Raw genomic sequence first — 15,338 nt, forward strand, 5'->3', positions numbered from 1 at the left:
TGGTATAATCCTGCAACACATTTTTTCTCCCTCTAAACTGGTTGATGAGAGTATTAGCGCTTAATGTAAACTCCACTGCAATTTGAGACCTGACACACTTGTGTTTGCAAATTATAGCAACCCAAATGTATACACTGTGTACTTCCTATGCTACACCAACAGGAGGTGTCCACACTGCAACAGCCTCTGCCTCGCTGACCTCAGGCTGACTGCACAGCTGTCTCCCATGGGGAGAGGTCCCCCTCTGCATGCTGTATGTATATAAGCAGCTTATCACCAACCTCCAGAACCTCTCCTTTATTATCTCTAGCATAAATCCCCAGAAGCAAAATACAGACTCGCCTTTATACACAACCCAGTGCAAATCCTACCACTCACTGTGTGATTTCTTCAGATTTCAGAGGGGTTAAATCTGTTGTTCCACCATTTTTTTATTTGCTTAAAATTCACATTGGCAGTGTGCAGAAAAGCTTTTTATAAGAGGTGTTTTTTTCCGTTTCATCATCTAACCCTTAGGCTAACCTTCAAATGACATGAATTTAGTGGAACAACTACCTTTGAAGTACACTTGCGTATTCAAAGATAGTAGGCCAAAACAACATTTGGAGAAGTAGAACTGCGAAGATCACAGAAAATAGCTCTCTGATTCTACTGAATAAGAGATTTTTTTTAAATTGCTGAACTGTGCTGGTGAAAAAGTAACATTTCTAACAGTTTGATAATAGCAAGCAGTGAGGCAGAAACTGGCAGGTTGAGACTGATATTTGCAAAGTAATGACATATCATTTTTTACATCGGGGGACTTTCTCTGAGACTTCAGGCAGATCGGATGTGGGCTGCTTTGAAATGCTCCCTCAAACCTTTAGTGCCACACAGATAGTAAAAGGGTAGGACTATGGAGCACAGGCCAAGGTCCAACCCCATAATCATAATGATAGAAGGTTGGTTTGATTCAAATGTGAAAAGATTTTCTGAGAGGACTGATGATAGCACACAGGCAGTAAACCACAGAGAGGTAGCAACTATGGCTGTTTGTTCAACAGGAAACCTGTGTTTACTGCAGTGGCTGCATTTGTAGATGTTTTCACTGGATGTCTTCTCACATTCCCAAACAGAATTGTGTGGTAGCAGAAACTCTCAGCGTTTAAACATTTGGTTTCTAGGCAATGCTCAGCAGCCAAAAACTACATTATCCAAATGCATTTGTGGGAGCAAGATGTCCGGAGGAGGCCAAAAAGCTAAGATTATATATGATCCTTTAGAGTTGTTCTGACTTTAAGACTACTGTAGCATTTAAAATCACTACATTGCAATGCAACATTAACTCAACATGCTTGTATTATCAACAATTCAATGTTTTATTTTTATGCTTATTCTACATTGTAATTCCTCTTACTGTGTTGATATATTAACAGTTTAGAAAAAAAAGCTAATTTCTGGAATTTGAAAAACTACCTTGCGATAAACCCAATTTTGATTTTAAAACAGAGCAATAGTGACAGTTCACCATAAATGTGTGAACTCATTAAAGTTAAGTGGGCAAAATAGTTTCTGTCAGGAATGTATAATATCTCAAACTTGAAATTATAAATAGAGACCTGAATATTTTTTCAAAAATGTTAGTTCATATCTTATTGTACTGTCGGTTAGATGACGATTGTTATTTGTTGGTAACCTACAGCCAGATTGATGGCTTAGAAAGCTTTTTTCCCCTCTCCAATGAGTACCAAATATACAATCCAAAAAAAAACTGGTACAGTAAATATAGTGCTTACATTTTCCCATTTGCTTAAGCGTGTCAGAGGTTAGATCACCAGCTACAGTTTACCAACTAGTCCTTGCAGTTTTCCCTGTGTCAGTTAGTTTCAGTAGAAACATATTTCTGTCACATGGGGCCATTATTACTGAGTGTTAAGGCTGAGGCTCACCTCCAGTGTGGTGAGGACTATCTTGTCCACAGAGGAAAAGTAGGCTTCCCATAGCATCTGGGTCCTCTGTCTGAGGGCCAAGACCCTCTCATTCCCTACGGCTCTCACTGTGGATGGCACCTGAAGACAAAAGATGAGAAGAGTAAAACATCCAGACAGTGAGAAAACAAAATGAAAAAGAAGAACAGGGAATAATTGAACTTGGTTTTTAAAGCAAGTTGTGTTCAAATAGAACAGAAAAAAGAAAAAGGAGGAAATAGCATTTAAGTGATCAAAACTGCATTAACTAAATTGAGTAGTTGGTTAATCTAGCCCCCTAAAAACACATTTTAATCAGAGTTTATTTGGGTTTGTTGTTTAGATAATCAGACTCTAATTAGTAAAGACGACATTCATTTTCAAGTGAATCCCCAAAATGGATTAAATCACTTAGAGAGTTTAGCTCGGCGGCTCAATCAAAGTGGAAAAAAGCCACGTTGAACTGAGAAAAGTGGGAGCTCTTGCCTTCTTTAAACCCTTTTGTCTCCACACAGCTAACACATTTCCTAATGAGCGCCAGTTAAAAAATCCGGGAGGCCGCTAAATCTCTTTTTTCTCTCTTATTCACACATTCTTGTCTTTGTTCTTTAAACCTCACATTTTCTCTTCACATACCTCCCTTTCTCCAGACTTCACCTTGCTCCCACTTTCTCCCTATCCAGCTTCACTAGAGTTTGTCTGAAGGGTCTACCCTCAATCTGCCTCTTCTACAAAAAACCTGACACTCCTTACCCTCAGATCATAGACAGGCAGAATATTTGTGTGCGTATTATAGAGTTTTGCAGGTGTGCAGAAATGCCACTGATGAGGTCGGCTCATTCAGTCCATTTCTGCCCTGATTCGTAAATGTCTCCCCTGCTCCGAGCTCTCGGGGTCTGGTTCGTGTTCATTAGCTGAATGCCAATGTGTGTCCTCTACTGGGCGAGATCAATGCAGAGCAGACATGGTGTGCTTTGTGTGAGGGAGAGAGATAAAGGTTGTAGCTGAGGGTGAGCCGGCTTTGCTTTCCCATTGTGTTTGTGGATGTGTGAGAAGAGACATACACAGGATGAGCAAGCGAGAGCGTTTGAACTGACTCTGGATTAAGGTCTCTGTGGGTGTGTAACGTCAAGGGGCCCCAACCTGCAACCACTCTCCTTGATACAGGTAACAGAGAGCCGCAGTGATGAAGCCTCGTCTGGGCTAAACCAACTAGAATCTGTTCCTCAATGCAATCTCTCATTCCGCATTTGATTATTACATTGGTGTGTGTGTGTGTGTGTGTGTGTGTGTGTGTGTGTGTGTGTGTGTGTGTGTGTGTGTGTGTGTGTGTGTGTGTGTGTGTGTGTGTGTGTACCTGTCTGTCTGTCTGTCTGTAGCTAATATCACATACTACTGGATCTGCCTGATATCTTTGTGCACATTTCTGACTGTATACTCAAGGCCCTCTTGTTTGCGTTCATTGCAACTTAAAAAAAACAAGCCTAACCTAGTTACCAAGGGGCACCATTGATGACTTACTACCAAGTCCAAAATGTTATAATCCACTTAAATTAGGCACATACCGAGGTGAAGAGAAAATCCCCAATGTTGTTATTTTCACCGGTATTTTGACTTTAATCGATCAGGGAGGGGCAATTGAAAGATTTGAAACTGTTCTTAGTTTGGGATGTGAGAGGAAGACCCTCCAGCCTTTTCTAGTTGTGTGTCTGTGTTTGTCTGCATCTGTAAATGAAAGTGAGCAAACGTATGTGTGTGTGTGTATGTGTGTGTGCGTGTGTTACCTGTAGTAGTAATCTCTCATCTCCTTCAATGACTGCCTGGTTCCACTGTATGACATCAGAGAACGGCAGCTCCCAACCGTTACTCAGCAGCACTGGGATACACGCCGCCTGGACACACACATTCACAATCACAGTCTCAGAGACAAATTGACACTGATGGCATGAAGAGCAAATTGAAACAAACATATATTATACAGTATATTGTGGTGACACGTTATTGGACATAATTCACCTTGCTTATTGTGTTGCCACACGGACCCTTTAGTGGGGAACACCTGTAGCTTTAGCTGCCATTCCTGCTAGCTCATCAGGCAGAGCAGTGCATGTGTTAACCTCTCTGAAAGTAATGGATAATAAAGATTGGAACTCCATTCTTAATACACCGCCTCCGACTCTCTTTTCACGGCACTACACTGGTGACCCTGACTTTTCCGAGAATGTTTCCGGAAAATTAACGAACATGGCTGAGCGCGATGTTTTCATAAAGCTGCCGGAATTCTGGGAGCACGCCGCGGAGGCATGGTTCGCACACGTGGAGGCACATTTCGCCTGCCGACAGGTCCGTGACGGGAACCTAAAATACTACCATGTGGTAGCAGCGCTGGGGAGCTCCACGTCGTCCAGGTTGGTGGGATTCATCGCAGCCCCCCCACATCATGGCAAATATGAGGCGATTAAGGCCCTTCTCCTTAAGACATTTAGCTTATCTGCTAAGGAGAGGGCCCGCCAGATACTTGACATTCAAGGCCTAGGAGACAGCAAGCCATCCCAGCTAATGGAGAAAATGCTAAATCTGCTAGGGGGGGAAGATCCCCGGATTTTATTCACGGAGATTTTCCTGCGTCACTTGCCTCCCCGGGTACAGACGGCGCTGGCCAACACGCCTGTCACGGAGCCCCGTGCTTTGGCTGAGGAAGCGGATCGTTTTTTCCTGGCTACGCAACAGCCCGGGGCAGAGACGTTAGCCGCGACGCTCAGCGGCCCACCGGCAGTCAAGAAAGCGTGGCGGAGGCCGGACACGGCTGTGGCTAGCCGGCGTGGAGACGCCGGAGAGTGCGTTTACCACGCACGTTTCGGGACAGGGGCGAAGAGATGCATCGCTCCGTGCAGCTACAAACCCCCGGGAAACGGAGGGGCCGGCGCTCAGTAGTGGCTCTGAGCGTCGGCGGCACGTGCAGGCTCCTCTTCGTCAGCGACAGCGTTTCGGGGAGCTTGTTTCTGTGTGACACGGGCGCTCAACGGAGCATAGTTCCAGCGTCGAGTGAAGACGTCGCCATGGGGGGCACGGACCGCGATTGACGACGGCTAACGGCAGTCCCATTCGCACGTACGGCGTGAGGCCTATGTGTTTGTGCATCGGAGGATAGCGTTTCAGCTGGGATTTTGTGACAGCGGACATTTATTTTCCCCTCCTCGGAGCGGATTTTTTGTGTGCTCATGGACTCTTAGTGGACGTTAAGAATAGGCGTTTGGTTGATGCCTTAACGTTTTCTTCCCTCGTGTGCACACTTGGCAGCGCAGCGTACCTGCGTCACCTGACAGCCCGTCGGCTGTCAGGCTCGCTGTCAGGTGCAGACACGTTTCTCAGACTGTTGGCCGAGTTTCCAGACCTGTCGCTACCCACCTTCTCTGCGCTTACCACTAAGCATGGCGTGGAACACCACGTCACTACCGGGGGGCCTCCTGTCTACGCCAGGGCCCGGCGGTTGAACCCTTCTAAGCTGGCTGTAGCGAGGGCGGAGTTCGCAACCATGGAGCGCCTGGGCATTGTCCGCCGCTCCGACAGTCCTTGGGCTTCCCCCCTGCACGTCGTTCCCAAATCGAACGGCGGGTTCCGCCCGTGCGGGGATTACCGCCGACTCAATGACGCCACTACGCCTGACCGCTATCCGGTGCCGCACATTCAGGACTTTTCGGCGCATCTGGCCGGTACGGGGGTGTTTTCCAAGGTGGACCTGGTGCGTGGATACCACCAGGTGCCCATGCACCCCCTGGACATTCCCAAGACAGCAGTGATAACGCCTTTTGGACTTTTTGAGTTCCTGCGGATGCCTTTTGGACTCAAGAATGCCGCTCAGACGTTCCAGCGCCTGATGGATTCGGTGCTGCGGGACCTGCCGTTTGTGTTTGTTTACCTCGACGACATACTCGTCGCCAGCGCTTCAGTGCAGGAGCACCTGTCCCACCTCCGAGCCCTTTTCACACGGCTCAACGAACACGGATTAATCATCAATCCTGCAAAGTGCCAGTTCGGGGTGTCGGACATCGATTTCCTGGGGCACCGCGTCACCAAGGGCGGTGCGACACCTCTGCCAGCGAAGGTGGAGGCTGTTGCGGCGTTTCCTCGCCCGCTCACAGCCCGGTCGCTCCGTGAGTTTCTGGGGATGGTGACTTTCTACCACCGTTTCATCGCCCGGGCCACACACATCATGCGGCCGCTGTATGAAGCGTTGAAAGGCAAGACCCCCGTCCAGGAGATCGACTGGACAGCAGAGGCGGACGGCGCTTTTGCTGAGGTCAAGACCGCGTTGGCTCAGGCGGCTTTGCTGGCACACCCATCATCTACGGCTCCCATCTCCATCACCACGGACGCGTCAGACTACGCGGTCGGCGCAGTGCACGAGCAGTGGGTGGAGGGCGCTTGGCAGCCGCTCGCCTTTTTCAGCCGCCAGCTGACGCCTAGAGAACGCAAATACAGCGCCTTTGACCGGGAGCTCCTCTGACTTTATTTGGCCGTGCGGCACTTCCGTTTCATGCTGGAAGGCCGTGAATTTACGGCGTTTGTCGACCACAAGCCGCTCACCTTCGCCATGTCAAAAGTGGCGGAGCCTTGGTCGGCACGTCAGCAGCGGCAGCTGTCCTACATATCAGAGTTCACTACGGACATTAAGCACGTGGCTGGCAAGTCGAACCTGGTTGCTGATTGCCTCTCCAGGGTCGTCATCGGTGCCGTCCAGTTGGGCCCGGACTATACTCGCATGGCGGCAGACCAGGTCACAGATCCCGGCGTCCAGGCCCTGAAGGTGGAGAGCGCGGGGCTGCGCTTGGAGGACGTGGTGTTCGGCGACGCGGGCATTACTCTCCTGTGTGACGTCTCTACGGGCCTGGCGCGGCCTGTCGTCCCTGCCAGCTGGAGGCGTCCTGTGTTCGAGGCTGTGCACGGCCTGTCACACCCCGGCGTTAAACCTTCGGTGCGTTTGGTAGTGGCGAAGTTCGTTTGGCAAGGACTGAAAAGGGACGTGAGGACTTGGGCCAGGGAGTGCGTGGCTTGTCAACGCGCTAAGGTGCACCATCACACGAAGGCCCCGTTGGAGCGTTTCCTGGTGCCTGAGAGGAGGTTTGATCACGTCAACATTGACCTGGTTGGTCCGTTGCCTTCCTCTCAGGGGTTTTCCTACCTCCTCACCATGGTGGACAGAACGACCCGTTGGCCGGAGGCGGTTCCGCTCGTTTCGACATCAGCCGCAGACGTTGCCCGGGCCTTCATTGCAACGTGGGTGTGTCGTTTTGGCACCCCGTCAGACATTTCCTCAGACAGGGGCTCTCAGTTCACGTCCGAGCTCTGGAACGCTGTGGCAGGCGGTTTGGGGGTTAAGCTGCACAGGACTACCGCTTACCACGCTCAGGCTAACGGCCTCTGCGAGCACTTTCATCACTCCATGAAGGCGGCCCTCAAGGCCGGCCTTACGGACGGTAACTGGGTCGACAAGCTGCCCTGGCTGATGCTGGGCCTGAGGACCGCACCTAAGGAAGATCTGCAGTGTTCTACAGCGGAGATGGTCTACGGTCAGCCGCTGAGAGTTCCGGGGGATTTCCTCCCAAATGCATCGGCTCCCTGGTCGGCGTCGGCCCAGCGGGCTTTCCTGCGTGACGCCGCTGAGGCCTTTGCTCCGATCCCTACTACTCAGCACGGTACTCAGGTGTCCCAGGTTCCCGCAGAGCTCCGCTCGGCGGAGCACGTGTTCATCCGGCACGATGCGCACAGAGGCCCCCTGCAGCCCCCTTATGATGGGCCTTTCCGGGTCTTGGAGCACGGGGACAAGCACCTGGTGGTCGACCTGGGTGGCAAGGCCGAGCACGTCTCGGTGGACCGGGTGAAGGCTGCTCACCTGGACTTGGACCAGCCTGTGGTGCTGGCTCGACCTCCGCGACGGGGCCGCCCCCCGGCCTCGTCCCCTGTCACGGATTTAAGACCTGTTGTTCCGGTCCCTCCCCTTCCGGGGGCCGCACAGGCGGGAGTCACTTTTCCGACTCCCGTGCTCAGGAGTCGTGGGGGTCGGCGTGTCGTTCCTCCCCGCCATGCTGATTTTGTTTATGTGTGAATTCTGGGGGGGCTTGTGTGGTGACACGTTATTGGACATAATTCACCTTGCTTATTGTGTTGCCACACGGACCCTTTAGTGGGGAACACCTGTAGCTTTAGCTGCCATTCTTGCTAGCTCATCAGGCAGAGCAGTGCATGTGTTAACCTCTCTGAAAGTAATGGATAATAAAGATTGGAACTCCATTCTTAATACACCGCCTCCGACTCTCTTTTCACGGCACTACAATATCACTTTTAATTGCAATCAGCTGTAGTTTGACTTGGTTTCTCCCTTGTTGCCAGCTTCTCTTTGGCAACACAACATGACACTGCAGCTGCGTGGATATAATACACTGTAGGAGTTCAGTCTCAGCTGCTTGGCACGGTGACATCCCAGGAGGATCAGACAATGTGGTCAATACCCTTGTGTGTAAATGTATGTGCAGCTGAGCGTGTGTAAGACCCCTAAACAGTGGCTGCAGTGAGTTATACCTCCTATCTCTCCTTTCCCAGGAAGCCCTAGACGACTGCCACTCATATACATGCAAACGCAGATGTGGCTGATTCCTTGTGTACTAATTAGGAACAACCACGGAGGGGGAATATGAGGGGAGGAGGGTAAACTGAAGGAAAAAAAGAGAGGGATGAGGGGATGGGAGGAGATTAGAAAGAGCCAGTTGATACGTGGAGACATCATGCTTTATTAGTCGATTTTTGATGTTGTCTTATTCGCTCGTTCACTGACAGGTTTTTGATGTTGTTCCACTTTTTTGTATTGCTTTCCAAGCCCTCCTTTGGTCTCCCCATCTCACTTACTCTCTCTGTACTCCTTTTTCCATTTCCACTGCACTCTCATCCCATCCTGCTCTCTCTCTCTCTCTGTGGTCTCGAGTGTTGATAGGTCTGTGTGTTATTTTTCCCCCCACTTTTTTTCTAATTAAACCACCAGAGAACAGCAGCAGCAGCAGCAGCAGGCGAAATTGGTGGAGATCAAACGCTCTCTCTGGCCCAACGGGGCTTCCATGCTCTTGCATTTCATCCGAGAATAAACCTGCTGAAGGACACTCGAACAAATAGGGAGGTTTGTAGGAGTGTGTATGTGTCAGAATGAGCCCCAGGTTACAACAAGGTCACACAAAGACTCCCATAGTGATAATCCAAGGCCTTTACATTTGAAATGCGGCCCCAGGCTCGCCTCAGTCTGCTCCCCAAGAGATGAGGCTGTGTGAGGGTGAGTTTCAAACATCTCAAGCCCCCCCCCCTGCCTGGAGGAAGGTTAATATGAAAGGCTGTGTAGTTGTTTTTGGTTTGTTTGCATTGGGAGATAGAGAGGAGGGAGGCTTTGAGAAGGTTTGTATTTAGAAATATGTGTCTGTCTGTATATTGGAAAGCTGGCAGCAAGTTTCCTACCACACTGCTACTGGTAATTGCCAGTTCTTTTGTGGGATTGGCTGGCAGAAAAAAAAAACACAACTGAAAAAGTCTCAAAAAGTGCCTGGGATGGACAAGAGAGAAGACTGAAGGGAGGAGAAGACTAAGAAGGAGGAAGAGAGGACAAAGAAAGAAGACCATGAATGCTGCCAAGCCAAGTGGGTTGTGGATTTGTCCATTCAGCAGACATCAGCGGTGCATGGGGCAGGTTGCCACTTCTATGGATGCTTCCGGAGCACTCATGCACACAAACACACACACACCCCAGAGAGCAGTGTGGCCAGGGAACACTAGCAGCCAGAGAGTTCAGTGTACGGCAAATCTAAAAACAGCCACTACTGCTTCCTGCGACGGTGTGCGACTGTCGACTTGGGTGGCAGAGAGAGAACAGACGGTCTGGTTTAAACTGTTCTGTTCACTCCGCCGCCTTTGTGGGTACTTCATTGTTTGTACTTTGCACATTTCACTGATGGACTTAAATGAACGACTCCAGTGTTTCTGTACGTGTGTGTGGGTGAATTAATGGACCCATTTGAGTTTAAAAGGCCCAGCAAATAGCAAATAAAGCCTTTATGGTTATCTGCTCTCAACACAACACAATGGTGGGGAAAACACTTGCAGATGTGACCATTAAGGTGTTAATAACGAAAAGACTATATAAACCACGGCTCTGGAACTTAGACATTCAGCATACTGTGCACTTCCTTGTTGACTGAACGCTGCATGATCTTATTGAAGCAGTTTCCTGGAAAAGTAATTTGGTCACTCAAACAGCGTTATCCGGAAAGAAATGCTGCAGCTAATGTTGATAAGATGATTGCTGTGTTGGCATGTGGAGATTTCAACCGTTTGTTTTTGTGGCCCTCAAAGAAACTGGAGAGCAGTCGATTGCTCAGGCAGGATAAACAACACAGTTTTACAAAGAATATAAATCAACAATACTTCAGTGTTATGTGTCTATACTTGACGCAGAATGCAAGTCTACAGCACGATCAAGTCTACATCATCATTAATGAATATCACCGATGGTTTTCGTTACATTGCATAATAAATATTTACCTGGAGTGACTCTAGGAAACGAAAAGAGCCCAGGCGTCGCCCTCGAGGCACCAGACAGAAGGTGGAGTTGTGGAGGAGCTCCTGGTAATCAAACCTGACAACGAGAAGAATAATTATTAAACATAAAAAGATTATTTGTATATTTGAGGAGCATTTAAAACAGCATGGAGTTCAAGTGTCGGATGACATTGTCAAACTTTATTGGAATGTCTGACAACTGGTTCAATAGGATAGTCATATAGGAGTTTAACTGGATGTATAGGTTTGTCTGTAAATACATAGTTTCCTGTGCAGCTTTTTTATACGTCTCATAATATGCACTTTGTTTGTGTTAAGATAAGATATTAAAAAAGGTCCTGCAATCAGTGATCCTCTGCTTGGGTAAAATGATGGCCTAAAACCAACACATTGTTGTCTGATAGAAATGCAAACGTTAATTCTATTGAGTTTTATAGTCAGGTGGTGTGCCTAAACTCAGTTAAATAATAAGGAGTTGAATAATGAATTGAAGTCAGAAGAGAGTTAATGATGTTAAAATAAATTAAGCTAACAAATTAAATATTTGTGTACCTTTCAAATCAATTACAAGCAGAAGTAGTAAAACCATGTTTAATGTTTTCCTTCTTAAAATGTTTTTAAAATATGTTGAGATTTGGTTGAGCAGGGTATACTTGTACTTTTACTAGTCCTTTTATTAGAGATGTGTCTGTTGTTTGCGTTTGTTTTTAGTGTCAGGATGGAACCATTGTCTTTTTCTCTGCAAACAGAATCTACCTACGGGTACAAATAAATAACCTGAACCTGAACCTTCAAGAAAAAATAACCAATGTCCTCTGATATGTAAACAAACAATTTAATGATGAGTGGAACAGAAAGGCACCAGCTCGTAGTACTAACATAACTAAACGATAGCATACAAATCCATAAATAATAATAATAATAAATAACCTCTCCAGCATGGTTACACATGCCTCTTTTGATATATGATATTTAACATCTGTCACACATAAAATAAACCAGGATTTATGTGGCCTTTCATTTAAGATATTTCGTCGTAATGGCTGGGATTATGTGCTGTAATAAATCGAGTTCCCCCCACCTCCGCTGACATGCTGGCACCACTACACATAGCTTCTGTATGTTGGAAATATATCCATCACTAAGCTCATAACTAAATATGCCCTAATCTCTGTTCTCCATTGATTTGTGTTGTAGACAAGACGTTTTGAACTGGTGCCACTACTGCCGCGGTACGTTGCCTGGGTGAGCTCCACCACTTCGCGCTCATATTTCATACACGCGCTGTGAAAAAGAAGCCAAATGGAAACCTCTGCATCAATGCTCGCCTTCATCCGCTCAGTGGAACGGCCGGAGTGGTGTAACGGTCTCATGGTAAAGGACTGCACAGTGGAGTAAACAGATGGGGAAACAAACCGGCTCTTATGGGAGAGTTCACTCTACACTCTGCTCTCACCCCCCCTCATTTAGGTCCTGCTCAACATCTCCCTCAGCCCTCCCTTGTTTCTGCATCCAGCTCTCTTCTTGTTTATTTGCAAAAGGGACCTCGGAGTACAAGTTCCTGCTATTAATCTTCACCCTCGCTTAGCCATGTATTTAACCCTCAATGAACGACGAGACACAGGATTTTCTTTTGCTTTGAAACTGGAGATTTCATAGCTCATGTTGGCATCAATGAACACACTCAAGAGGTTGACTTCAAAATCTGAATGGATGTCACTGAGGGGTGTGTATTCAATAGGAATGTATCAAATAGACATCGGCCCCTAGTAGAGCCCCACACAAACAATAACACAGACTATAACACCCCTTGTTGTTAACCTCCAACTATGTGCAATATGTGCAATATATATATATGCCGTTAATAACTGTGCAATATATACCTGGCTGCTAAATCCTCAGAACTGATACAGGATGTGTTCTTTGTAAATTGTGTAACTTTTTATTATAATTGTTTTTTAATCTTTAATTTTTATTTTGTATGCATGCTACTTAGGTTAGGTATTAAGCAGTCTTTGGCTCTCTTCTACTGTAACATTGTAAATGTCCCCTCTGTGGGACTAATAAAGGTATTCGGATTTGGATTCTGATACACGTACATATTTAAAATGACTGTAAAAAAGGTTGATCTCAGCTCAAGGGAGATTTAAAGAGTCTTTCAGCTTCTTGTTTTGGTTTAAGAACCTTTAATGTTCATGCTTTCGTTCGCTCTCATCAGCATTGTTTCAACATGAAGCAGGCAGAGGTAGCCAAACAATAGCTTTTATATTGCCTTTTCTTTAAATGCACATCCACGTGTGGGTGTGCGATGGAACCTTAAGCATCTGCCGCAGCACGATGTCCCAGAGTGCAGCTGTGATGTACATTTGAAATGAATCGCACGAGCCAAAATAACAGTCACTGCGGCTAAAGAGATTTACTAAATGTATGTCTGAGGGATTTTGAGTCCAAATCTTGTTCTGAGTAAGGGATTTAAGTAAACACATTCATTTAGATATGCATGAGTAAATTCATCTGTAGATTGCATCTAGAAGAAGTCCCCTGTGTGTGTGTGTGTGTGTGTGTGTGTGTGTGTGTGTGTGTGTGTGTGTGTGTGTGTGTGTGTGTGTGTGTGTGTGTGTGTGTGTGTGGTGTGTGTGTGTGTGTGTGTGTGTGTGTGTGTGTGTGTGTGTATGTGTGTGTGTATGTGTATGTGTAAGTGTATGTGGATGTGTATGTGTATGTGTATGTGTATGTGTGTGTGTGTGTGTGTGTGTGTGTGTGTGTGTGTGTGTGTGTGTGTGTGTGTGTGTGTGTGTGTGTGTGTGTGTGTGTGTGTGTGTGGGGAGTAAATTAATGTGTAACGGAGGATGTGGGCTGCATTGAAAAAAGTAAATATGTTTAATCTCCTAAAGTAAATGGATTTAGCTTGGGCACGTTGGTGTGAGAATGCACTCGTGTTTTCCTTATGTGTGATTGCCAGTGCTGCACATTACCATGTGTCCATTCACATGTATAGTATCTAGTGTGAGAGTGCAAACATAGTGAGACTGAACTGGTGAGCTTGACCCACTTCTGCTGCTTGTGCATTTGTCTCAGTTTGATGATGCATAACTAGGAGTCAGCTTGTGCATGAATTATTAGAGTATGTATGTGCACAAGTTAGTCTGTCTAGCCTGCCTGTCGACTGCTGTTCTTTAATGAGGGAATTAACTTAAATGCACGGACAAGTAAATCATTTAACAGCACTTTGTTTCCAACAACATAAGAGCAGACCTGCTGCTTCTCTCCTACTTGTCTCCTTGCCTTTGAGTGTGCAAGTTTGTTGCTGTTGTTTGTCAGTAAGATTGAACAGGAATACATAACAAGTTATAGTGTATGTGTGTTAATGCATATGGATATGCCCTGGATCTTAACACTATGCCAAATGGCCACGTCAGAGTGTGAATGTGTGTGTTTGTGTTAGAGGAATGGTTCGCCCACATGAGAGCTGTAGCCAGATACAATACAAACAGCAGCCATTTTTTTAAGTTAAGTAATTTTTCAAGGAAAATGCCAAGAATGTGCATGTTCCAGCGTTTTAAAAAAAAACAATTTACTTTGTTGATAGCAAATTAAATTAAATTCTGTTAAGTAGAATCTTGATTCTGAAGATACTATCTTGGGCTTTGCAAGCTTATTTGGGTAAACTGACACTTTAAATGCTAATTTGACTTATTATACAGACAAGAACAAAAGAGCATTTTCATTTGCATGAGTGAATAACTGAGTCAGTGTGCCTTTGATTGGGGGTTGGCTTGTAGGTAAAACCCAGCTAAATAACAATGAGTCACTGTGTATTCATGTGTGTGTCATTTCATATCGTGCATGGCAGGGAATGTACCGCACTAGCCTCCCTGCATGTTAATGAGGGAGAGCATGCATACAGTATCAGTCCTGTAATGTACATGCCTGCTCTTACAGTATACTACAGGTTTACATGAATGCTGTGTGCACTGGGTGGCACTTTGCACGATTGTGATCTGGAAGCCTCAGATCTGTTGTTTGTGGATGTGGATCACATTAGATTGCATTATTAAACAGATAGTAGATTACGGTCGTGTCAAAGTGCATACTTCAATGAATACAGTGACTTCCTGTGTAAGCATGCAAATAAGAATGCAATATACTTTAGACTGAGTGAGGATTATGTTCACTATCTGCAGATTTGTAGAAAATATTAACAATTTTCTAGGGCAAAACATGACATCTTTATATCGATTATTTTTCTTCAACCAGTAGTTTAAGACCAAATTATTCCATAATATAATAAGCAGCAATTCCTTACATTTTAAGACGCTATAATCAATAATGTAATAGTGACAATAGACAAAAATGACTTTGTGTATATAAAAATGTATACTCTATGGAGCTATTTTAGAGTCTTTTAGCTAATTGTTTTGGTTTTAGAGCCATTCATGTTATTGTTTTGGTTCATTCGCATCCGTTTCTCTGAATCATTGCCAGAAATAGCTTTAAAACACACATAAAAAACCCACTATCTGTTCAACACCAAATACAGCTCCTAATGAATAGTACTGCTGCGTGTCTGCTATATGTGTAAACAACTTCATAACAAGGTCACCATCTCAAATATGTTACAAAAACAGCTAATGTAGGTTTAAGAAGACTGAACCATTCTTCTTATTCAAATAATAATAATAATAATAATAATAATGATTAATTGATTATCAGTCAGCTTTTCTAGTACTAGACATTGTTTCAGCTTGTGATGTTTGGGCCTGCGTACAATCTACAGAAAACAAGTTGTACCTAATG

General features: G+C 45.8%; 1 protein-coding gene across 2 annotated transcripts in view; it reads right to left on the reverse strand.

Annotated features, from left to right (window-relative positions):
- The window catches only part of ext1c (exostoses (multiple) 1c), a 77,326-nt gene that overhangs the window by 6,150 nt on the left and 55,838 nt on the right, over positions 1–15,338 (reverse strand). For both annotated transcript variants that reach the window (XM_034215134.1, XM_034215135.1), the window contains 3 exons: positions 10,524–10,617; positions 3,731–3,838; positions 1,929–2,048 (listed from right to left, as the gene is read on the reverse strand). In XM_034215134.1, the coding sequence (XP_034071025.1) occupies positions 1,929–2,048; positions 3,731–3,838; positions 10,524–10,617 (322 nt within the window). The remainder of the gene's footprint in view (positions 1–1,928; positions 2,049–3,730; positions 3,839–10,523; positions 10,618–15,338) is intronic.

The sequence above is a fragment of the Gymnodraco acuticeps genome, unplaced genomic scaffold (genome assembly GCF_902827175.1).
Source record: "Gymnodraco acuticeps unplaced genomic scaffold, fGymAcu1.1, whole genome shotgun sequence".
In the NCBI taxonomy this organism is placed as follows: domain Eukaryota; kingdom Metazoa; phylum Chordata; class Actinopteri; order Perciformes; family Bathydraconidae; genus Gymnodraco; species Gymnodraco acuticeps.